The sequence below is a fragment of the Rhinichthys klamathensis genome, unplaced genomic scaffold (assembly GCF_029890125.1).
Source record: "Rhinichthys klamathensis goyatoka isolate OS25496 unplaced genomic scaffold, OSU_Roscu_1.1 h1tg000186l_1, whole genome shotgun sequence".
NCBI classification, from domain to species: Eukaryota; Metazoa; Chordata; class Actinopteri; order Cypriniformes; family Leuciscidae; genus Rhinichthys; species Rhinichthys klamathensis.
In genome coordinates, this window is record NW_026606714.1 from 1,387,127 (window position 1) to 1,412,100 (window position 24,974).

The 24,974-nt window shown below is 38.8% G+C and overlaps 1 protein-coding gene across 2 annotated transcripts; it reads left to right on the forward strand.

The window, feature by feature from the left end:
- The first annotated feature begins 105 nt into the window (after positions 1-105).
- LOC130095155 (alcohol dehydrogenase class-3-like) lies at positions 106-13,276 on the forward strand. Of its 2 annotated transcripts, XM_056261842.1 has the most exons (10): positions 5,655-5,745; positions 7,064-7,141; positions 7,276-7,377; positions 7,531-7,681; positions 11,291-11,378; positions 11,500-11,719; positions 11,812-12,072; positions 12,555-12,687; positions 12,858-12,996; positions 13,137-13,276. In XM_056261842.1, the coding sequence occupies exons 2-10, from the start codon at positions 7,124-7,126 to the stop codon at positions 13,159-13,161; spliced, it is 1,137 nt and encodes a 378-aa protein (XP_056117817.1). In that variant the 5' UTR covers positions 5,655-5,745; positions 7,064-7,123; the 3' UTR covers positions 13,162-13,276. The 2 variants fall into 2 exon arrangements, with proteins under 2 accessions (XP_056117818.1, XP_056117817.1); XM_056261843.1 differs by lacking the exons at positions 5,655-5,745; positions 7,064-7,141; positions 7,276-7,377 and adding exons at positions 106-133; positions 464-565.
- The last annotated feature ends 11,698 nt before the right edge of the window (positions 13,277-24,974 follow it).

The window sequence follows — 24,974 nt, forward strand, 5'->3', positions numbered from 1 at the left end:
TTATGTTTATGTTTCAGCGTTTTAATTGTCATAAATGTTCTGTTTCTGCAACGTTGTCTATAGCAGACAGAAGACAGCAGTGGAAAGATTCACTCTATCAAAGTGTGTGGTTGCCATGGAAACTGAGGGTAAGGTAAGTACATAAGAGGAAATGAATTATATATATCATATATACAGACACTACCTTTCAAAAGTTTGGGTAGATTTTTTAATGTTTTTGAAAAGAGTCAACCAAGGCAGCAGTTATTCAATCAGATAGAAACAGTAAAAACAGTAGTGTGAAATATTATTACAATTTTAAACAACAACATTATGCTTCAGAAATCATGCTGATTTGGTGCTCAAAACATCTTATTATTTTCAATGTTGAAATTTTTTAATATATACACACACACATACATATAGCTACATAAAGGTATTTATATATATATTTTTTTAATTTATATATATATATATTCCTAAGGTGATTAAGTGCAAGGCAGCAGTGGCCTGGGAACCAGGGAAAGCAGTCTCCATTGAGGAAGTGGAGGTTGCCCCTCCCAAAGCACATGAAGTACGAATTAAGGTAGGTTTGTTATATTCTTCATGTTATATAGTATAAATGTAGATTTGCACTTAAAAAAAAACTACTTATAAAAATGCCTGAGAATAAGGGGTAACAAGTAACACTATTCTGGATACTACATGCTTTCAAAAAATGTTTTTATTTTTTATTATTGTGCTTTTAAGGGACCAAGTATTATTTTATTTCACTGAGCAAAGACTATTCATCAATCCTTGTCAGATAACAGCATCTGGGGTGTGTCACTCAGATTGGGCTTACCTGTATGATGATGCTAAAATGAAGCCACGGCCTTTTCCTTTAATCCTGGGACATGAAGGAGCTGGAACAGTGGAGAGTGTTGGTCCAGGAGTTACAAAGGTGTCTAAAGGTAAACAAAAAACAAAAACAAAAAAAAATCTATCATAAACACTTGATCATAATATTTTTTTTAATTCTAACAAGATTGGTTGGGGCAGTCATGGCCTAATGGTAACAGAGTTGGACTGGTGACCCAAAGGTTGCTGGTTCGATTCCAGTACCGGCAGGAATATGACTGAGGTGTCCTTGAGCAAGGCACCTAACCCCCAATCGCTCCCCGGGCGCCACTCAAGGCTGCCCGCTGCTCCGGGTGTGTGTATCCACGTTTGCAGTGTGTGTGTGTGTTCACTACTCACTACTCTGCTCCTAATGTGTGTGCCCTTACTTGGATGGGTTAAATGCAGAGGTCAAATTCCAAGTATGGGTTACCATACTTGGCCATCACGTGTCACTTTCACTTTCACTTTCGATATGAAATGTTTATAAATGGAAATGGATTTCTCAATTACATCATAGTTTTTCTCACTCGCTTTGGTACATTTCTTGAATCTTCCTTAGTTCAACCAAAAATAAAAAATTCTGCCATCATTTACTCACCCTCTTGTTGTTCCAAACTTGTATGAATTTCTTTCCTCTGCAGGAAGAAGATATTTTAAAGAATATGGGCAATCAAACAGGCCCAAGGCCCCATTGACTCCATATGGAGAGGAAAAAAAATACTATGGAAGTCAATGGGGTCCATCAATTCTTTGGTTGCCGACATTCTTTAAAATATCTTCTTTTGTGTTCAGCAGAAGAAAGAAATTCATACAAGTTTGGAACAACTTTAGGGTGAGTAAATGGTGACAGAAATTTAATTTAAGATTTGCAAACCATAAGTTTTATTTCTCAAAACAAGTCGTACAAACCACAATGGATTACCTGCAAAAGCCTTTAACTTGCTCAAAATCCTTAGTTCATCTGTCAAAAGTAAATACAGTATTAGTATATTTGCCAATGTCAATGAACATATCAGTGGCATGAAAATGACAAGTCCTTGTTTCATTGTTCACAAACAACATTCTTAGTCATGTTGTCAATATAACAGCATACTCTGTCAGTATTTTCAGATGTAAACTATGGCTATAATTTTGATGACAGTGATTGAAAATGCACAATACACCACTTTATCTGTATGGCATATATCAATTTTAACAGTACAAACTGACTCATTACTGTATATGGGATATTGATTGCAAAAAATGACTGGATTCACACTCACAGTGACACTTTTATTGTTTTTCTGTTCAAAATTACAGTACAATGTCATTGCGATATAAAGAAAAAGACAAGACTATAGTATATATATATATATATATATATATATATATATATATATATATATATATATACACTCACCGGCCACTTTATTAGGTACACCTGTCCAACTGCTCGTTAACACTTAATTTCTAAGCAGCCAATCACATGGCGGCAACTCAGTGCATTTAGGCATGTAGACATGGTCAAGACAATCTCCTGCAGTTCAAACCAAGCATCAGTATGGGGAAGAAAGTTGATTTGAGTGACTTTGAACGTGGCATGATTGTTGGTGCCAGAAGGGCTGGTCTGAGTATTTCAGAAACTGCTAATCTACTGGGATTTTCACGCACAACCATCTCTAGGGTTTACAGAGAATGGTCCGAAAAAGAAAAAACATCCAGTGAGCGGCAGTTCTGTGGGCGGAAATGCCTTGTTGATGCCAGAGGTCAGAGGAGAATGGCCAGACTGGTTCGAGCTGATAGAAGGGCAACAGTGACTGAAATAACCACTCGTTACAACCGAGGTATGCAGCAAAGCATTTGTGAAGCCACAACACGCACAACCTTGAGGCGGATGGGCTACAACAGCAGAAGACTCCACCGGGTACCACTCATCTCCACTACAAATAGGAAAAAGAGGCTACAATTTGCAAGAGCTCACCAAAATTGAACAGTTGAAGACTGGAAAAATGTTGCCTGGTCTGATGAGTCTCGATTTCTGTTGAGACATTCAGATGTTAGAGTCAGAATTTGGCGTAAACAGAATGAGAACATGGAACCATCATGCCTTGTTACCACTGTGCAGGCTGGTGGTGGTGGTGTAATGGTGTGGGGGATGTTTTCCTGGCACACTTTAGGCCCCTTAGTGCCAATTGGGCATCGTTTAAATGCCACGGCCTACCTGAGCATTGTTTCTGACCATGTCCATCCCTTTATGGCCACCATGTACCCATCCTCTGATGGCTACTTCCACCATCTCACAAAGCTCTAATCATTTCAAATTGGTTTCTTGAACATGACAATGAGTTCACTGTACTAAAATGGCCTCCACAGTCACCAGATCTCAACCCAATAGAGCATCTTTGGGATGTGGTGGAACGGGAGATTCGCATCATGGATGTGCAGCCGACAAATCTGCGGCAACTGTGTGATGCCATCATGTCAATATGGACCAAACTCCCTGAGGAATGCTTCCAGCACCTTGTTGAATCTATGCCACGAAGAATTGAGGCAGTTCTGAAGGCAAAAGGGGGTCCAACCCGTTACTAGCATGGGGTACCTAATAAAGTGGCCGGTGAGTGTATATACACTCACCTAAAGGATTATTAGGAACACCTGTTCAATTTCTCATTAATGCAATTATCTAATCAACCAATCACATGGCAGTTGCTTCAATGCATTTAGGGGTGTGGTCCTGGTCAAGGCAATCTCCTGAACTCCAAACTGAATGTCAGAATGGGAAAGAAAGGTGATTTAAGCAATTTTGAGCGTGGCATGGGTGTTGGTGCCAGACGGGCCGGTCTGAGTCACAATCTGCTCAGTTACTGGGATTTCTAGGGTTTACAAAGAATGGTGTGAAAAGGGAAAAACATCCAGTATGCGGCAGTCCTGTGGGCGAAAATGGCTTGCTGATGCTAGAGGTCAGAGGAGAATGGGCCGACTGATTCAAGCTGATAGAAGAGCAACTTTGACTGAAATAACCACTCGTTAATACCGAGGTATGCAGCAAAGCATTTGTGAAGCCACAACACGCACAACCTTGAGGCGGATGGGCTACAACAGCAGAAGACCCCACCGGGTACCACTCATCTCCAGTACAAATAGGAAAAAGAGGCTACAATTTGCCAGAGCTCACCAAAATTGGACAGTTGAAGACTGGAAAAATGTTGCCTGGTCTGATGAGTCTCGATTTCTGTTGAGACATTCAGATGGTAGAGTCAGAATTTGGCGTAAACAGAATGAGAACATGGATCCATCATGCCTTGTTACCACTGTGCAGGCTGGTGGTGGTGGTGTAATGGTGTGGGGGATGTTTTATTGGCACACTTTAGGCCCCTTAGTGTCAATTGGGCATCGTTTAAATGCCACGGCCTACCTGAGCATTGTTTCTGACCATGTCCATCCCTTTATGGCCACCATGTACCCATCCTCTGATGGCTACTTCCAGCAGGATAATGCACCATGTCACAAAGCTCGAATCATTTCAAATTGGTTTCTTGAACATGACAATGAGTTCACTGTACTAAAACGGCCCCCACAGTCACCAGATCTCAACCCAATAGAGCATCTTTGGGATGTGGTGGAACGGGAGCTTCGTGTCCTGGATGTGCATCCCACAAATCTCCATCAACTGCAAGATGCTATCCTATCAATATGGGCCAACATTTCTAAAGAATGCTTTCAGCACCTTGTTGAATCAATGCCACGTAGAATTAAGGCAGTTCTGAAGGCGAAAGGGGGTCAAGCACAGTATTAGTATGGTGTTCCTAATAATCCTTTAGGTGAGTGTATATATATCAGTGAATATAATATTGTATAATATATGATATTGTTTCAAGTCTATGTATGAAATGCAAAACATATATATTTTTAAACGTCTATGTAATTCGATATCTTTCTCTCTTTCTCAGTATTCGGACAGTGATTGAGATGTGAAATGCAAGAGATTCCCAATATCCTTTAAACAGAACACATAATATCAGTGCTTTAGGTGGGTTCATCTTCTACCTCTCTAAAAGCCATGCACCATCGAAAAGGAAAGGCTGAATCAATGTCATAAGTGAAAAGTTTAAGAAATTATTTTTTGCTGTTATTTTGACAGTTAACTGCCATAATAAAAGACTGTTTTGCAATATGTACAAAGGAAAAGAGAGATAGGCCTATGTTTAGACAATGATTATCTCCTGTATCTGCTAATCCAAAGGTCCCTTTTCATTTCCTGTATGCAGTAGCTATAGCACAAGGTGCACTGATATAAATGTATTGGAAAGGTAAAGTCACATTCACTGAACAGCACATTGATTGTTCTTTGTTTATATTCTCAATGAGAAGAATACAAGGAACATGTCTGTTATGGTCAGAAACTGTTCCACACAATAAAGCCAAATCTGTTGAATTTGATTTGTTTGTATCTTCTCTTTATTAGCAGTAGATGGCATGCTTGCACTGCATTTGCACTTTGTTTACTTAATTTCTCGTCACTCATTGTGCACTGTATAGAGAAGTAAGTATCCCTCCCTTCTGTGTGCCTTCAGACTGCTTTAGGCTAATATTTGTTGAATATGTATTAGTTCTTGTGTTTATATTCCACACTTCCACAAGTGTTGCTAGTTTCCAAGGGGCTTCATTCGATACTGATCACAATCAAACTTATTTTGCTTTTGCCCCTTTTGGGAAGAGGAAGGCTGACCCATAGTTATCTGTGGGTTAGCCAATCACATGCATGCAGCAGCTTGTTCAGTTTCTGGATTGGTCAATAATCCAGTAACACATGCTTTGAATAATCGTATAGCAGCTGTGCACTAGTACAAAGTACACTAGTACCAGCAGATCCTCTCCCGAGCCCTGACAAAAACAGCTCTGAATGTAAGTTATAAATAGAATGCAAACATATGCTGTAAATCTGTGCATGCATTCATCTGCTTTATTGAATGTGTTTTAAATATGGTAAATTACTCAAAACTACTTTATAGCCTTGAGGGATGTCACAATCCTCCTCAATGTGAATTAATTCGAAACAAATTTACTATTGCGTCAGTAGTACAATACTATTAGGCAATGATTTGTACTTGAACTGTTTTTTAAGGCAAAGTGAAGTGTTTTAAATGAAAAGAAATGTGTATGGTTTTCTAAAAACATTCAAAACATCATTCTGCTATGAAAAGGTTGCATGGTTTGTAATGTAAAACAAGAATGCATGTGACATATGATATAGTGCACTTTCATACTTCCTTATTGGTACACCACATGAGGGCGAGAAACACATATGCCACCATAAATGCAACCTCATGCCTGTGTGCAGATATAAATATTAGTTAAATATCTAGGCTTTAACTAATGTATGATATGGTTCATAAAGGTAAATCATGACCGCATGTTTAATGATGATAATCCATCAGAATAACTTTAAAGTGATGCACTTTACATGAAATCTACTGTCCCCTTTCATCTAACATGTTAAGCTAAAGTGGGATAGTACTTAAAATATGCCATCACAACTATTTAAAATTGTGCAACAATACATTCATTTTCATAATTAGTACTCAAAATGATCATATTTAAAAAACACAATATTTGATTTTAAGTGATTGTTCTATTTTTTTCAAAACGTTTTGTTCCTTGTCGGTTTGTACATCAATTAACCTCACACAACTGCAGGTAATCGATAGGTGCATTGGAAAAAGATTAAGAGATAGCCAACAATTATAAAAAAGAAAATCCTGCACACTATCTGTACTTGCAAAAATATAAAAAATACTTTAAGCACAACGTATCAGTTCACATGACCTTCATCAGGCATACACAAACAGACAATTACTTGATGATCCAATTTAAAAATTAAAATGACCAATCAGTTTTTTTTTAAGTTTTATTGGTTATTGCCACCAATAACAATCAATGACACAATATATCATTCTATAACATCACATAAAAATATTACATTTTACATAAATGCATACATAGAAAATACAAATACCATTATTTTTAATAACATTACATGAAATAACGCTTCATCGTTTAAATGCATTGGTTATAAAGTCTGAAGGGTAATAATCCAGAATAGCTCCCGTCTCTGTAAAATCATTTCTATATTGCCCCCCTCTTGGTCGGTTTGTACAAAAAGAAAGAAAGAAAAAAAAACTTTAACACGTTCAAGCTTTAATTGTCATTCATGTTCTTTTAGGAGGCAGTTTATTGACAACTTTGGAAACGATTCATTGTATTAAAAGTGTGTGTGGTTATCATGGAAACTGAGGGTCAGGTAAGGACATAAAGGAAAGAGAATCCTCACATAGTTGTCATCAAAGAATGATGTTGTTTTTAAGACTGTGAAATGAATCGCATTCAGATTTCAGTTTTTTTTATTTTATATATATATATATATATATATATAAGGTGATCAAGTGCAAGGCAGCAGTGGCTTGGGAACCAGGGAAAGCAGTCTCCATTGAGGAAGTGGAGGTTGCCCCTCCCAAAGCACATGAAGTACGAATTAAGGTATGTCCATTACACTTCATTAACCCAGTCTGTATGTAATCTCTTTAGTACAACGCATAGTCTTGCATAAAGACGCGATTATGATGTTGTATCAATAGCCAGGCACTACGTATTTATGCATCAGACCAATGACTTTTAATTGACCCATGTCAGATAGTAGCATCTGGAGTATGCCACACAGACTGGACTTTCCTGTATGAGGTTGGTAAAACTATGAATCCCCAGCCCTTTCCTTTGGTCTTGGGACATGAGGGGGCAGGAGTGGTGGAGAGTGTCGGTCCAGGCGTCACAAAGATGTCCAAAGGTAAATCCATCAAGGAGGCTTTTTTGTGTGTTAACTTTAACTAGTAAACTTCTGCCAATTTATTGATATAATTTTTGTAAGTATAGACATATAAATATGTTAAAATATAATTTACATGGATATATTATTTATTCAAACAGTCCGTAGTTTTTTCTCTTTGTCGCCATCTCTGTTCGAAATCTGCAATTGCAGTTATTTGCGGAATTATCAACTTTACGTGGGTTATGCCTCAACACGGCACAGCGCGGATGAATCCAATGTTTTGAGGAGAGTGTGCAGCTGTCAGTCTCCGCGCCGGTGTGGATACTGTCATTCAGAATCACAGATTCTACTTTTTGGAAGTATGGCCATCATAAGAATTTACACCGGAAAATGTCCTCTGAACAAGTAACATCGACTTTTGTTCTGACCAACTAAGGGAAAAAAAGCAGTGCAGTAAATCACGCTGATTAAATATAACGATCGCTTATATCACGTAAAACCGCGCAAATTATACTTTCTTCTCAAATTTATAATGTTAATAAAATCGGCAATGTGTGACTATATTTAATGCCCTTCCGATATTATCCTTGTTTTCGCATGGGCCCTTTTGCAGTCTCTTTTTTTTCTGTAGCCACTCCGAAGTCCGAACGAAGTCTTTTGCATTTTACAGCGGGTGAATCTCCAGTTGTCACTGGTGATTGTCGTTTGAACCTTTCTGGATCCGCCGTCAAATGAATAAGTTTAATTATATCAAGTGCTGTGAGAAAAGGCTATAAATCTCCACCTCTAACATCCTCACACGCAATATAGCCTACTAGCCGAGACTCCTTCTTTATGTGTACAGATGTGACGTAATGACGCAAAGACAAGCTCGAATTTCCTGCGGAAATCCACCAGTACCACTGGAATTAAAAACATTATTAAAAGCTTACCGCTTTGAATTGAGCTAAGGCAAGCAGATAGTTTTGAACACTGGCTGGTTATGTACTTGCTAAAAAAATTATTTTGGATAATTTTTAACCCAAAAAAGTTACGGACTGGAGCTTTAAAATGTAACTGACAGTGATTACTTTGTAATATTTGCAAACTGAATTGTAATTGGTCTTTTTTTGGTCCTGAAATCATCCTTTGCCTATGCATGAGTACAAAATGTAACAAAAACATGAATAAAGAGCAGATAAATAGATTAGAAGTGATAAAAAATATTTTTGTTAAAGCTGCAGTCCGCCGGTTTTCCTCTTTGTCACCATCTCTGTTCGAAATCTGCAATTGCAGTCATTCGCGGAATTATCAACTTTACGTGAGTTGTACTTCGACACGGTACAGCGTGGATGAACACAATGTTTGAGGAGAGTGTGCAGCTGTCAGTCGCCGCGCCGGGTGGATACTGTCATTCAGAATCACAGATTATTCTTTTTGGAAGTATGACCAACATAATAATTTTCACCGGAAAATGTCATCTGAACAAGTAAGAAACATCCACTTTTGTTCTGGTTCTGACATTGCAGTAAATCGCGCTGATTAAATCTAACAATCGCTTATAAGTTATCATATCCCGCAAAACCGTACAAATTATACTTTGTTCTCAAATTGTTAATGTTAACAACGTCAGCATTGCGTGACTACATGTAATGTCCTTCCGATATGTATCCTTGTTTTCGCATGGCCCGGTTGCAGTCTCTTTTTTCTTTTTTCTGTAGCCACTCCGAAGTCCGAACGAAGTCTTTTGCATTTTACAGCGGGCGAATCTGTTGTCACTGGTGATTGTCGTTTGAACCTTTCTGGATCCGCCATCAAATTGATAAGTTTAATTATATCAAGTGCTTTGAGAAAAGGCTATAAATCTCCACCTCCAACATCCTCACTCGCAATATAGCCTACTAGCCGAGACTCCTTATGTGTACAGATGTGACGTAATGTGATCTCCCGTGGAAATCCACCAGTACCACTGGAATTGATTTTCGTTCTTGAAATACACCTCTGGTGCAACTCAGACACATCATCAGTGATGTATCCTGGGTTCATTGGGTGTTTCGGGTCTCACAACATCATACACCCTCGCCCAGGCGACCCAGCCAGGGTTGATCAGACCCTGGCTTGTGTCTGAGTAGCTTGTATGATCCACGGATCGCCCCGCTTAATCCATAGCCATCTTGACGCCTTTTCGGCGGCGTCGGTGATGTTCTTGACGGCTTTCCTGATGTGCAGTCCCTCCACTCCAAGCATCTTGAGGGCCCTAATCAGTGACTGGCCGACGAATCCTCTGCACCCGACCTCGATGGGATTACATCGGGTCCTCCACCCCCTGCTTCGGCGTTCGCCTGCCAGCTCCTCGTACTTGGCCCTCTTCCTCTCAAAAGCCTCCTCTATCCGGTCCTCCCAGGGAACAGTCAACTCCAGCAGGACCACTTGCCTTGTTATTTCTGACACCAGGACCATGTCTGGCCTGAGTGTGGTCACTGCAATGTTTTCTGGGAATTTGAGCTGTTTCCCAAGGTCAACCTTCAGCTGCCAGTCCTGTGCTGTTGCCAGCAGCCCCCCTGATTGCTTCAGGCGCTGGTGTGGCTTCTCCCCAGCTTTAACAAAGGCGATGTTCTGTCTTGCTGGTTGCTGGTATCTACTGCAGGCGATCCCACTGCTGATAACCTCTGCAATAACCCCTTAATACTTGGTCGTGGCGCCAACGGTAGCGCCCCTCTCCCAGTGCTTTTGAGCAGCAGCTCAAGATGTGCTCCAATGAACCTCCTCTTTGGCAGAGTGGGCACAGTGGTGTCTTTGCCAGGCCCCAGCGGAAGAGATTGGATGGACTGGGGAGGACATCATAGACAGACTGAACCAGGGATTTAATCCGGTGTGGCTCAGACTTCCACAATTCTGTCCACGATATTTTCCGGTCTGCCGCCTGCTCCCATCGAGTCCATGCTCCCTGCTGCCTCATCCCTACTGACCTGCTGCAGCGGACTTCTTCCACCCCAGCTCGGACCTCCTCTTGAATCAGCTGCCTCCTTTCCTTCCCCTGGGCCTTGTTAAAGCGAGGTCTTGGATTGCTCCCAAGTCCTGCCCGTCCAGATGCCACTGCCCCCACCAGCTCACTATGTCGCAGCCGTGACTCGGCCTGATCTACTGCCTCTTGGGCCTTCCACTTCCTGCCGGTTCTGACCTCTATGCCTGCCGAAGAGACCTTGATGTCACTGGAATCTCTAGACAGTAGCACCTCTCTTGATCGGGTTACCATAAACTCTTCCTTCAGACTGCTGAAGGGCATTTTTAGCTTGTTCTTCCTCCCGTACAAGGCGATGTCACTGAGGCTTCGTGGTAGGCCTAGCCACTTCCGCAGGGAACAGCTGACTTTCCTCTCACAGCATTAAAGCACAAAAACATAATTACAAAGCACAAAAACATTATTACAAGCTTGCCGCTTTGAATCGAGCTAAGGCAAGCATATAGTTTTGAACACTGGCTGGTTATGTATTTTCTCAAATATGTATTTTGGATAATTTTTAACCCCAAAAAAGCTACGGACTGCAGCTTTAAAATAAAAGGCATGTAAATAAATATGATGTATAGTTTTTACAATTTTGCTTTAACTTTAAAACTGCATTCTACCATTCTACAATTTATCTACAGGAGATAAAGTTATTACTCTAGTCGTGCCACAGTGTGGAAAATGTGAACGCTGCATGAGTCCAAAGACAAACCTCTGCACCAAAAACTGGTGAGTTATCGTGACTGAGTGATGTTAGTCTTTTTTTTAAGTTCTCCTAAACTCATAGACTAGATTGATGAGGTGGGTGATAAAATAAATCAGTTGCATTAAGAATCTCTTTATTTTCTAGGGAGCAAACTCAGCAGTGTGTTCTTGCTGATGGCACTAGCAGGATCACCTGTAAGAATCAGCAGGTCCATCAGTTTATTGGTATCAGCACCTTCTCTGAATATACTGTTGTGCCAGAGGACAACGTCACCAAGATTCACCCAGACGCTCCGCTGGACAAAGTCTGTCTGCTGGGCTGTGGAGTGTCTACAGGATATGGGGCAGCAGTAAACACAGGCAATGTGTGTGTGATTTCTACTGGTATAAGGTCAAAAAGGCGATACATAAAATAAACATAACATCCCACCAGCTAATTTGGCATTGTCTTTCCCAGGTAGAATCTGGCTCTACATGTGCAGTGTTTGGTTTGGGAGCTGTCGGACTGGCAGCGGTCATGGGATGCAAGGCTGCCGGTGCCACCAGGATCATCGCCGTTGACATCAACCCAGACAAGTTTGAGATCGCCAAGACGTTTGGGGCCACTGAGTTTGTGAACCCTAAAGACCACAATAAACCCATTCAGGAGGTGCTGAGGGAGCTGACGAATGGTGGCGTTGACTTTGCTATCGAGTGTGTGGGGAACGTGGGAGTCATGGTAAGTTAAGGCCCTTCCACACCAATAATAATAACTGTAACTATAAAGTAACTGTAACTTTATTTAACTATAAAGATAACTAGGGCTGACGCCATTCATGGTAAATGCCCTTAAACATTAAAAAAAAGATACGGTTAGGGGTTAGTTTCTTTTGTAGCATTCTGTACCTTTCTGAACCTTTTGGAGCTCCCATTACTCCGACCTGCAGTTATCTCTGTCTCAAAAATAGCTCTGAAAGTGATTCCAATATCGTTCCTTTGTGCCGTGTTTGTTAAAGTTGTGGTGTGGACTCTGCTATTCTTTTACATTTACAATGATTTTTAAAGCTTTATCTTTTATCGTTATTATACAGTATAGCTTTTTTATTTTTAGGAATACTTTTATGGTCAAACAGTTCTATTTCCTATTGCAAACCACATAGTCATAGAAAAACATCACTGATCCGGATTCATGTAAACTAATGAATCTTATCGTACAATCAGAGGGCTGCTGTGGAAGCGTGCAGTCCTGCAGGGGGAGTCTGTGTGATGGTGGGCTGGACCCGGATGGGGGAACTAACTCTGGTCTCTGAGGATATTCTGCTTGGAAAAACTCTGAAAGGCTCCTATTTTGGTGGTAAAAGCATGCCTGATCAATTAAAATATCACTCATGGTCGTGTTCTGATGTGTATCTTGCAGGTGCAGTATACCAGCTTGATGTGATATGGAGAATTAGGTCTAATCATTTAGAGTAATGTGAGTTGTTTGGGTGGAAGACACCCAGAAAAATGCAATCTGATTGACAGGTTGGAAGAGTGTTGACGCGGTGCCCAAGTTGGTGCAGGATTATATGAGTGGGAAGCTTCTGCTGGATGAGTTTGTGACACACAATCTGACTTTAGATCAGGTTAACCATGCCTTCGATCTCATGATTACTGGAAAAAGGTCAGCTCTGTGAATACTAATGACCTTGTGTTGTGCTGATAACATTTTTCATATACGACACACAGAAGTCTTTACATTGACTAATAATTGTGTGTGTATATATATAAAATATACACTAATACACACTTTCTCTTTTTCAGTATTCGTACAGTGATCAATATGTGAAATGAAGGAAGCGTCCTGTCTTCCTCAAACAGAACAGTGTTTATATTCTGTTCAGACATTACAGGAAGAAGAATAAAAGTTGTCAAATACTATGCAATAAAGCAATTAAACAGCACAGATCTCCACAGTTCAGATCTCATTGGCCCTGAATCCTGTTCAACATAATTATATAGTAAACATTAAAAATGGTCACATCACACAGCAGTTTCATTCAGTATGGTTTCATATGTACTGCAGAGAGAAGCTTTATTTCAGATAAAAAATTTAATTTAAAATTTTTTTTTAAAAGTAATATACATTGAGTCACAATGTTACTGTTTCACACAATAAAGCTTCATTTGGTTGTATATTTTCTCTTTTGCCAGTAGATGGCAATCTTGTACTACAAAACATCCCTTTTCACTCCTTTTGTCTTTCTTTTGTGTGCTGTCTGAATTAAGACAAAGTTTCTTCAGTTTGCCTGTATTTCTTTTCAGGCTTGGCTGAATATCCATGTTCTTGTGTTTATGTTCCACATCATTACAGAGCAAACCACCAGGACTCCATTCTTTTAAATATGTACCATTGTTTCCCTTTGAAACCACTATCCACCAGTTCTCATCCTCATCTACAATAATATTATCCTCTGAGCCTTCATTGTCTCCAAGTAGGACATGCTGTGTGAGAGAAGCCTCTAGAAAAACAGAAAGAATTTTGTCATAAGCAGATGGATGGGTGCGTGTCACTAGGGGTTGGGGAAACATGCAGCTGATCACAGGTAGCATTTTGACCTTGGTAATATTATATATTGATTTAATATAGCATGCTCTTGAGGGTTAGAATAGCAGTTGTGGCCTGTCAGAACCAGAGACAAAGGGCTGGCTGGGGAATGCCTCTCCGTGATGAACTGGAATGGCTGTCCAGAAATAAATTGTAGTTCCATTCAGATCAAATGAATACTCTTGGCAGAACCCCCTCCCCCTTTTCCATCTTTACGTAAAATGGAAAAATGAAGCAAAGTCTCTCCCTCACGTTTACCCCATCCCCTGCCAAATTGTGCAATTAATCAGAGATTGAGATTCAAAGCTGTGACTCTGTGTTGCTCTTTCCATTGAAACTGAGAAAGATCACTAAAAAATTGAGACATCAAAAGATAGAAGACAAGTAGCGACAGGTGCTTGTTCAGTGCGCTCATTTGTAAATGCAGGGCATTTTATAGGGGATAGATTTACAAAGGCCCACTAGGTTATATTGGACCATTCAGACTGCATACCTTCAGTTAGTGGGCAGGATCAGTAGTGGCGCTAAAAGTAGCAAACATCTTAGTTTGAGCTGTAGCATCAGTATTTTTAAAATCAAAGGAAAGCTATTTTATTTTATAAACAGAGGTCAGCATTGTGAAATACAGTCATTTATCTCGGCAATGTGTCAACTGTAAAAACATGCATGTAGTGTCGATTGTTTACGATCATAAAAAGTGATGTCTGGTTCTACAGGTCATTACATGACTCTTTTGAATCAGTTCGTTTAAACAAATTGCTCAGAATTTAAGGTTGGCATAAAACTGACTTAATTTTGTCCATCGGAAATTTGGATCGTTGTGGTTTGCTATTGCTGTGATCTCATCATCATGTGGGAACATTTCCCACCCTCGTGCCGGCAAACGCCATAAGATAAGAAGAGATGTTGCAAGAGGGAGAAGTTATTTTGGATAAAGATTATGAGGACAGATAAGGGAAATATATACTATATATAGGACAATAATTTATTTCATGTTGACAATTATCTTTTAAAAACCTCAAACTAATTTAACCAATTGCTTTGCAAGCACTTGAAACTAACCGAACACATGTTCAATGCTCTACAAAACATTGTAGGTATTGCCTTGTAATCTTGTACTAGAGACAAAATGGTAAGAACTTTGGTAAGATGGTAAGAAGTTCTTCTTACTTTTTTCAATGTTAACTTTGTGAAGCAGGCTATTTCGAATCCTCACAATTCTGAATCATCAAAGTCACGTTTGAGAGTGTGAATCGTTCGAAGAGCTTCCAGCGTAGGCTAATAGACCCACTCGACTGATATACTAATGTTTTGCCAAAGTGTCTGCTAAATGAACAAATGTATTTTATTTAAATTAAAGTTTATATTTTACTTCGAATATGATTCCATGCCAATTTAAATGTCACTTGTCTATCACAAATGTGGTGACCTTTGATTGAGCTGTGTGTTTTTCATCAACGTGATTGACATATAAATAGAAGGTAAAGTCAAATACAGCAATGGAGTATCAGATTCTAATGAAGAATAACGATTTGTCCTGTGTGCTTACCATGACAGATATGAGACATATTCCTCTCACATGAGCTTGGTCCAGGCAAATATCAGGCATTTACCCTGCCAAATGTGCAGTCAGCACCGTGCATCATTCCGACAGGCACGACAGACTCATAAGGAAAATTGACAAACAACGGAAATGCCAGCATAGGTAAATATTGCTGAGCAAATATAGCTTGGAAGAGAAAAAATGTCAAAGGGGCTGAGTTGCCTTTCTCAATATTTAGATGTGGATCAAAAGATTTCTCCCTTAATTATTATATTTAACGTGTGCAAGGGTGTTCAAATGTGTGTGGGGGTGCACCTGTGAATGCGTGACACTGCTAGGCGACGGTGCTATTGGTGAAAGTGCAAAACAGCCTTGGTCACTATGCAATGTGTGAGCGGATCTTCCAGTTAAAAGATCATACGAGCCAATTTTTCATGTTTTTGCCAATATAATATCTCTATAATTTCGTGTGATAGCCTTAAGGATGAAAAACCTCCCTCTTCAAGAAATTCCATGCATCTGAAACATGAATTTGAAAAACTTTTATTTTAACCAAATTGTTAGACACATAGGTGGCCCAGTAGCTGAAGAATAGATAACAAACTGGTTGGACCATGTAGGATCTGGGTCAGGATCTACCGAGCGTGACTGTGAAAGACTGAGAGACAAATTGATTTGATCTGAATGAAGAAAAACTCACTTGTGACGCTTTTGAAATGTAAACATATTTATGTCAGTTGACTTTGTAATTGCAGTGATTTATGTGCGAAGGTAAATCAAGATTTGTCAAGATGAAGACTTTGTCAGATGGAATTCCTCTCATGTGGAAATACAAGTGAACAAATAAAACGTCATTGTGACCTTAGCCAGTATGAACAATTGAGTCAAGATTTATTATAAATGAATGTCTACTTGAAAGTTTGTTTGAAGTTGAAGCTGTGGTGGTGAGGCATAAAATTCAGTTTTGGTTGTCTGTATTCTTTGGCATTTCTTTACTTTGAGAGGTGTGCTTCTTTTAGGTTTCCTTTCCTGTGCTACTCAGAGCTCAAAGGGTTTGGCAGAGAACATGAACAAACACAGCCTCTGGATTGTCTTAATTGATGGTTCACTCAAGCTTCAGTGGCAATGATAACTTTAAAACAAGTACCTGAGACAGAGAGACAGACAGCACACACACACACACACACACACACATAGAGAGAGAGAGAGAGAGAGAGAGAGAGAGAGAGAGAGAGAGAGAGAGAGAGAGAGAGAGAGAGAGAGAGAGTTCAGAGAAAAAGACAGTGGCCTAGTTCAGATGAACACAAAGCCCAAACTGCCATGGAAGAATGCGTCCCTAAGTCGGTGAAAGACCACCCTGGTAGAAGCCCTGTTTTAGCAGTAAATCCGGGCCATTAGTGTTAATGCCAGCCAATGCCTCAGACATCCCCAGCCTAAAGCTCAACACAGCAAACCCGGATCCAGTGACACAGTCCTGGCTGCTCTAGCAAGGGAAACCCCTTATCAAAGTGGCTGGAAGGGTTAGGAGAGGTCAGCAATACTGAAGCTGCACACCTGCACTGCAGCGGATCTCCTTGCTTGAAGGACACTGGATTAGCATAGCCTGTTGGGGATTTTTAGGGGAGTAGATAATAATTATTTGACTGGTAAAACAACTACTTTACTGGTAATTAGAGGACCGTTTTATTAAATAGAGTTATAATATTATGACAAAAGCAGCGTTGGGAGGCACTTTGAAACTTTAATGATGTTACAGTAAGTTTCAATTATACTTTAATGCATTAGGCATCATGAGCTAACAATGAACAATATTCTTGGTTAATGTTAATTACATTACATAAACTACTGTTCAAAAGTTTGTGGTCAGTAAGATTTTAACTAAACTCTTTAATGAAATAATAAATTAATACTTTTATTTAGTGAGGATGTATTAAATTAATCAAAAGTGACATTAAAGACATAATGTTACAATAGATTGCTATTTCAAATAAATGCTGTTCTTCTGAACTTTCCATTCATTAAAGAATTCTGAAAAAATTTACCATGGCTTTCACCAAAATATTAAGATGCACAACAACTGTTAACTGATAATAATTTTAAAATGTTTCTTGAGCAGTAAATCAGTATAAGAATGATTTCTGAAGAATCGTGTGACACTGAAGACTGTAATGATTGCTGAAAATTCAGCTTTGCCATCACGTGAATATATTTCATTTTAAATATAGTTATATTTAATTGTAATAATATCTCTCTCTCTCTCTCTCTCTCTCTCTCTCTCTCTCTCTCTCTCTCTCTCTCTATATATATATATATATATATATATATATATATATATATATATTCTCTCTCTCTCTCTCTCTATATATATATATATATATAATTTTTTCTAAATAAATGCAACATTGGTGGGAATAAGAGACTTATTTCAAAAACAATTACCCATGACTCCAAACGTTTGAACAGAAGTGTAAATTCTTTTTTGAAAACAGATGTCAGCCAACCAAAATTGTAATGAAGTTAGAAACTCTCCAGTTTTAGTAAGTTATTCCCCAACACAGAACAAAAGGTTTGAGACAAGGTTTGTTTGTGATGGTTTTTCTAATGCTCATGTAGAGGATTTGAGGTCATGTTGTGTAATAGCTGTGAAGGGACACACACACACACCCCACCGAAATGGATGGTTAGCATCTGTGTCTAAGGAGTAATTATGTAATTGCAGTGTTAAGAAACACCGTCAGGTTTATAAATTGGAGGATGGGCCTCAACACCCATGATTCTCTACATGTTTTGACTGCAATGAAACAAAGACTTGCCTTATTACATTTTCATACACAGATAAATATGTTTGTTGCAGTGTACCCAGAAGAGTTGCACAAAAGGACATGGGTGTGGAAGGATAAATAAAATGTGCAACACCACTCTCTGTCTACCTCCCACACAACAGAGATACAGATGACACAAGAGACATTTAGAATATATGCTGTCTGTTACCTTCAGCTAAGCCTGGCCTTAGGTTCAATAGCTCACTGGCTTAAATCTTACACCATATGCTGCTTGGAGATTTCCAATGGATTTGTCACTTTATCTGTTGATCTACAGATCCACGGTATCAAGATCTACCATCATTTCTATTTTACTGTAGAATAGAGCAGGAGACGTCACATAATGGTTTTTAAATGGAAGGTCACCTCATGTTTGAATGGAGTCGCAGTGTTACTTTGGCTAAAACCGGAGAAGAGCATTTATTGAATATGAACATTTACTTATGGGGGGAGGAATGTGTGTGTTTAAACCTCACACTGGGAGTGCTTTCGGAGGCTCTATCTATTTAGCAAATATCGAATGCTTTCCCCTCAGGTGGTCGGAAACCTTTCCCGCTTGTGCTTGCTTTCACTTTAAAATCCCTAAGCGCAAATATAAGCAGCAGCAGATTTGCTTAATATCAACTCTGCCACAAAACACACACCCGTGAAATGTCACCACGGTCCCTAGGTACAAAGTCAAAATATAAGAAAGTCAAACAATCAGGGTGTGAGGCGTGTTTAAGTTCAGAAAGTGGGCCTACACGTCCTCTCGGCTGATTATCAGCGCACATGGAGATTATCTCACGAGGGGACTAATAACTACGGAAGAACGACATAAAAGGAGGGTTTTTTCACTTGTTTGTTTCCTCTGTTTAATTGACAATATTTGAGGTTAAGGTAATTGAGGTGGCCTTAGTGTGCACAGCATCAGTAATGAGACACTAAAGGGAGACCTCCTCAGATGGCTGCTAATAAAGAAGCCATAGCTAATCTTTAAAACAAACATTAATACTCGACTAACAAGGCTACTTGCTGTCACATCATACATTATGTATATTTTTCCACAGTGCCGAACCCCACTTTTGACTTTCGGTGTGCTCTTGAGTTGGGTTCATATCCAAACACATCTCTTTCTCTGCGCGCTCCTTCCCTTCTTGGGTAACTTTAATTAGCAGGGGTCTCAGATAGCGCCTCTCACGAGGGGAGATGGGCTAAATTCTGAAAACAAACAGAGCCACACTGGCTTCCCGTTCTGTGTCTTTTCATCTCCTCCTGGCTGGCCGGGGCAGCCAGTGGCACAGAGCAGCAGAAGGGGGCCACACATGGTGTAAGTAAACACTCATAATTGCATTAGATCCCCCCCTGTGAATATGTAATGCCTCCTCAATACCAGAGTGCTAGGGGACAGATCCTTCACTTTTTTTTTTCCTAGTACAAAGACCTTCTTCTCACATGAGAACTTTGCCACGCAAATTTGCAAAGAAATTCAGAGATTTAAATGGTCAATTCAGACGGGGTGTGAATTATTATAGCTCTTTAAAGGAGTGCTTAAAGGGATAATTCGCCTAAAAAAAGGACAATTCTGTCATCATTTACTAACCTTTACTTTGTTCCAAACCTGTTTAACTTTCACAAAAAACAAAAGATATAGTCCATAAAATCAAAGTCAATGTGGTCCAATGAGCCTATTAACTGTTAAAATATCTTGTTTCCTGTTCCACAGAAAAAAGAAGTTAGATTTTGGAATGACATGAGTCTGAGTACAGAATTTGACAGAATCATTTTGGGGTAATTTATCCCTTTAAGGCCACACTTAAAAAAGAAAAGAAAAAGAAAAACACCATTCAAAAGTTTGAGATCTGTAAGATTTTAAAGGGGTCATATAATGGTACATGCACTTTTACAAGTTGATTGTACTGAAATGAGTGTTGGCAGTGCCTGTACACAACCATCATATAATGATAAAAATCCATCCAGTGTTTTTGTTTTAATCTCCTTATATGTTTTCCCCTGCCTCAAATCGAGCCGTTCGTTTTTGTGACGTCGATAAAACGGACGCCCCTCCCACGATTGTTGATTGACAGCAGCATTTCAACAGACCCGCCCTCGCTCGTGAGCGAGCTGTCAATCATAGTCCGTTGATACGCTGGAGCAGAATGGCGTCTAAGCGATTGTGGTGTTCTGTTCTTGGGTGTAATAACGAACACAGCAGTCATTTTGATGTTCCTAAATCCGAACCGCTGAAGACACAGTGGCTGAGTTTCGTTTTCGAAGGGAATATTCCCCACGAGCAACGTCTGCTTTCATGTTTGCGCGAATCATTTCTCACCAGACTGCTTTATAAACGAGGGTCAGTATGAGCTGGTTTTGCTAAGAAGCTGCTCCTGAAAAAAGAATCGGTGGCAACTATTTATGTTCCCTCTGCACCTCCAGAAGAAGTAAGTGTAAAGTTTTATTAACCTTCATATTAATCTTTGCAAATCGCGAAAAAAAGTTTTTCATGACCATTAGTTGTAATGTCAATCTGTCAATGAACTAACGTATACATCAGTAAACATATTGCATTTGTATCTCACTACTCTACCCTGCCAGTGCATACAAAAATAGATCAAAGTGACATTACGTTAACCAACCATTCAGAAACGTCCTGTTCGAGCCTTAATTGTCGAACTTCTTTGCGGCTGTCATCTTGTTCCAGGTCCGACTCCGGTTCAAACTGATACGGTTGCACAGATGTGTCCTCAGAGACTCCCGCTGCCATTCTTTCTCCAAAATATACCCTCAACTGTTGTCAAGGCAACGCTCCACGTGCGTTGGTCAAAGCGCCCCACAGAACAGAGGGGCGGAGTCAGCGAAGGTCATTATCATTTAAAGTCATATGCACTGATACGGCGTGCTGAAAACAGAGCTGTTTTTGACCAGGTAAAATGAGAGTTTTCTTAAAATACTAATGAGAATTTTTAATAAAAGTATATTACAAAGTTTTCATTTAGACCCTAAACATTCATATTAACTTGTACAAAAATGGCATTATATGACCCCTTTAAAAGTGTCTTTGAAAAAAGTATCTTATGCTCACCAAGGCTGCATTTATTTGATCCAAAATATAGTAAAAAAGTATTACAATTTAAAATTTCTTTTTAAAATATATTTTAAGTCATTCCTGTGATGGCAAAGCTGAATTTTCAGCTTCATTACTCCAGCCTTCAGTCACATGATCCTTCAGAAATCATTTTAATATTTGCTGCTCAATAAACATTTCTTATTAATATTTCTAATGCTGAAAACAACTGAGCTGCTTAATATTTTTGTGGAAACTGTGATACACTTTTATCAGGATACTTTGACGAACAGACATTAGGAATGTCTTTACTGACACTGATTAATGCATCTTTGCTGAATAAAAATATTCTTATTTTTACTGAATCCCAAATTTCTGAATGGAAATAAGACTTTAAAAAAAAAAAAAAAAATCTTTTTTTTTATAAAAAAAATAAAAGAAGGAAAAATAAAACTCATCATCAATATCCAACGGTGAGAGGCCTCATCCCAACAGGAAGCCGATGAGGGCATGAAAGCATGCGGCTGCATTGTTTGTGCGAGGGTGGTTTAATTTGTGAGACGCTGTGGTTTGTGTCAGAAAAGATAAACATGCCCCATATCCTCTCTGTGATAGGAGCTTTATTGGGTCCTCTGGAGCTCAGAGGGAAAAGCCGAGCTTATGTATGTGCCTTTAGGAAAAGCTCAAAACCAGCTTGCATGACACTAAATACATGCATTTCCCTTGATTTGGAAACCTCTACGTCTTTTAGTCTCTTTGTTCAAACTGATAGGGTTATCAAGCTAGACAAATTCAGGTATTCAAATTCAAAACACAGTAGATTCTCTAGAAACAAGCTTTTTCCAATTAAAAGCTGTGTAGTGTGACTATAATGCTACGTCACTGTTTAATATCACATTTTACGCACGAAACAAAGGGACAATGTTTGGTTGGCTATGCATGTTCCTGTTAGGCCTTGCTGCTGTTAAATGTAATCACATTTAGCAGGCCACAAAAAAAAAAAAAAAAAAACTATCCATTGACGCCATCAGTTTTCTTTTCAAGCAACATATTACTCCAATAGCTCAATGCAGTTATTTCACTGTAATATATATATATATATATATATATATATTATCAAGTATATGACAACATATGTTTTTATACTGCTTTAACTCATCAAAATAAGTTAAGCAATTTTCAACTTTTTTTTATGTTATACAAGATTCAACTTGATTGTACTTACAACTTTTTTTACAGTGTTAGTAATATAGTGCAGCTAACTACTACTCAATTTGGTACTTTGTATAGTATAACCATTTTAAAAGAGCTTCATAAAAGTTTCAAATCACACTACCATAATTTGTTTGGGGTCAGTCAGCTCTTTTTATGTTGTTTTTGAAAAGAAGTCTCCTATATGCTCACCAATTTATTTGACCCTATATGCTGATTTGGTGCTCAAGAGATATTTCTTATTATTTTCAATGTCGAAAACAATCGTGCCGCTTAATATTGTTTGTGGAAACCATTTTTTCACGATTCTTTGACGAATAGAAAGTTTAAAAGAACAGTGTTTATTTGAAATAGAAATCTTTTGTAACGTTGTAAATCCTTTACTGTCACTTTTGATCAATTAAATGCATCTTAAAATAGTTAGAAAATAATGTAATTAAAATTGATTTAAAAAAAAAAATCGGTCAAAGTCTTACTGACCCCAAACTTTTGAACAGTAGTGTAGCTTCTACAAAAAAAAGAAAGAAATCATAACGAAATGACAATGAACATTTTATGACATTGACATGTCTTTCCATATTACCGTCAAATTTACATTTCCCATTATCATGATCAATCAATGAATCCAGTGCTTTGAGGTGTCTTTCTCCGTGTTCTCCCAGTGTGATTGAGTGCCCCACCCATCCTGTGTGGAGCTCAGGAGGATTTGAGTTTTAATCCAGCCACGCTGGCCCTCAGGGTAACTCCCACCCAGCAGTGCCCGCACATCTGCCCCAACAGGCCCAGAGCTCACCTGGCGAGACCCGGCCTCAAAAACATGCAAGGGGCCTTATGTCAATCAAGAAGATCTGGGACATGGTCAAAGTTGCATGTCTGAGAAGGTGGTTTTCACAAGTTGATGTGTGGTTATGATTGCTGTGAATGTTTACCTTGAGGCCTGTTGAGTCGGCAGAGGCTGAAACTTGTGCCAAACCGTTCCTCTGTGTTGGTTAGAAACTGTACATCCGTTTCTGTGGCAACGCAGAAGAGCTGCAGCCTCGCTGGAAAGTAGCATTAAGTCGACTGTGTGTGGGCGGCCGGTGGTGAGCATGTCTTATGGAAGGCTTACATAATGGAAGCTCCTCCAGCACCACAGCCTTGGCCCTCAGCCCTAAAGCCACCCACAGAGAGGTGTGCGTAATTGCTGTTGCACAGGGCGTTGATTACCTGAGTCACAGGTAAAACATCTTTTTCCTCCAAAAAATAAACAGAGACGTTTAAAAATATCACAACCAATTACTGAAGACAGAGTGGCCTTGGATTAAGGTCCTTTGAATGAGAATGAGGGGAGATAAATGAGCAAACCTTTAAGAAAACAACCCAACAGAACAAGGAAAAGATCATTTCTGATAAGACACTGTACTCTGCTATGTTCGTTTTCATAAAAAAAGAAGGTATATACACACACCTTTCAAAAGTTTGGGGTCAGTATTTTATTTTATTTTTTTCATCTTTTATTCAGCAAGGTACATTCAATTAATTAAAGCGACATTCAATACATTTATAAGGTTACAGAAGATTTCCATTTAAAAAATCTGTTCTTTTGAACGTTCTATTTATTCTATTCATCAAAGAATCATCAAAGCATCCTGAAATGACAGAAATCACAGTTATTTTCAACACTGATAATAATATCAACATTGATAATAAGAAATGTTTCTGAGAACCAAATCAGGATATTACAATGATGTCTAAAGGATCATGTGACACTAAAGACTGTAATGCTGTTGAAAATTCAACGTTTCCATTAGCGGAATAAATTACGGGTAAACTGTAATAACACTTCACAAAACTGTATTTTTGATCAAATAAATGCAGCTCTGGATAGCATAATTCAAAAGCATTCTTTAAAAAAACACTTAAAAACCTTACCCACCCTAAACTAAAAGACATATCACAAACCAAACCACACATAACAACAACAAGCATATTTAAATTAGATGCTTATTTACAGCTTTGCTTAATTAATCTTTCATAAACTCACAGATTTAGTCAGTTTGAAAACTTTTCTGTTCTACCTATTTGAACTCCTGTGCTTCTCTATAACATATAATAGCACTTAAGGTGCACTTCAAATGCAGATAGACTTAAACATTCACAATCATAGGTTTTCAATATATAAACTTTAAAGATACTGGAATGCAGTAAAGTTTTTGTGAGCATGTGTGTATATAGCATGTATGTGTATATATTTTTTTTCTTCTCAACATACAGGTGCAATATAATTAACTGATGTATGACCATATAAAAAAGATTTTAAAAACCTTCCTAAATAAAACACTTTTCCTTTGCTTATTTAGATGACAAGTGTTTTTTATTTCTTTACACCACAAGGGGGAGCTAATGTGCAGACAATCAAACAATCCGCCTTTAGAAAGGCCATTCCCGTGGAGTA

What these genes read in the sequence shown, in the direction of transcription:
- LOC130095155 (XM_056261843.1), top strand. An exon ending in CGTCACAAAGATGTCCAAAG is followed by an intron (nt 7,682 to 11,290) that starts GTAAATCCATCA and finishes ATTTATCTACAG; the next exon opens with GAGATAAAGTTATTACTCTA. An exon ending in CAGCAGTAAACACAGGCAAT is followed by an intron (nt 11,720 to 11,811) that starts GTGTGTGTGATT and finishes TGTCTTTCCCAG; the next exon opens with GTAGAATCTGGCTCTACATG.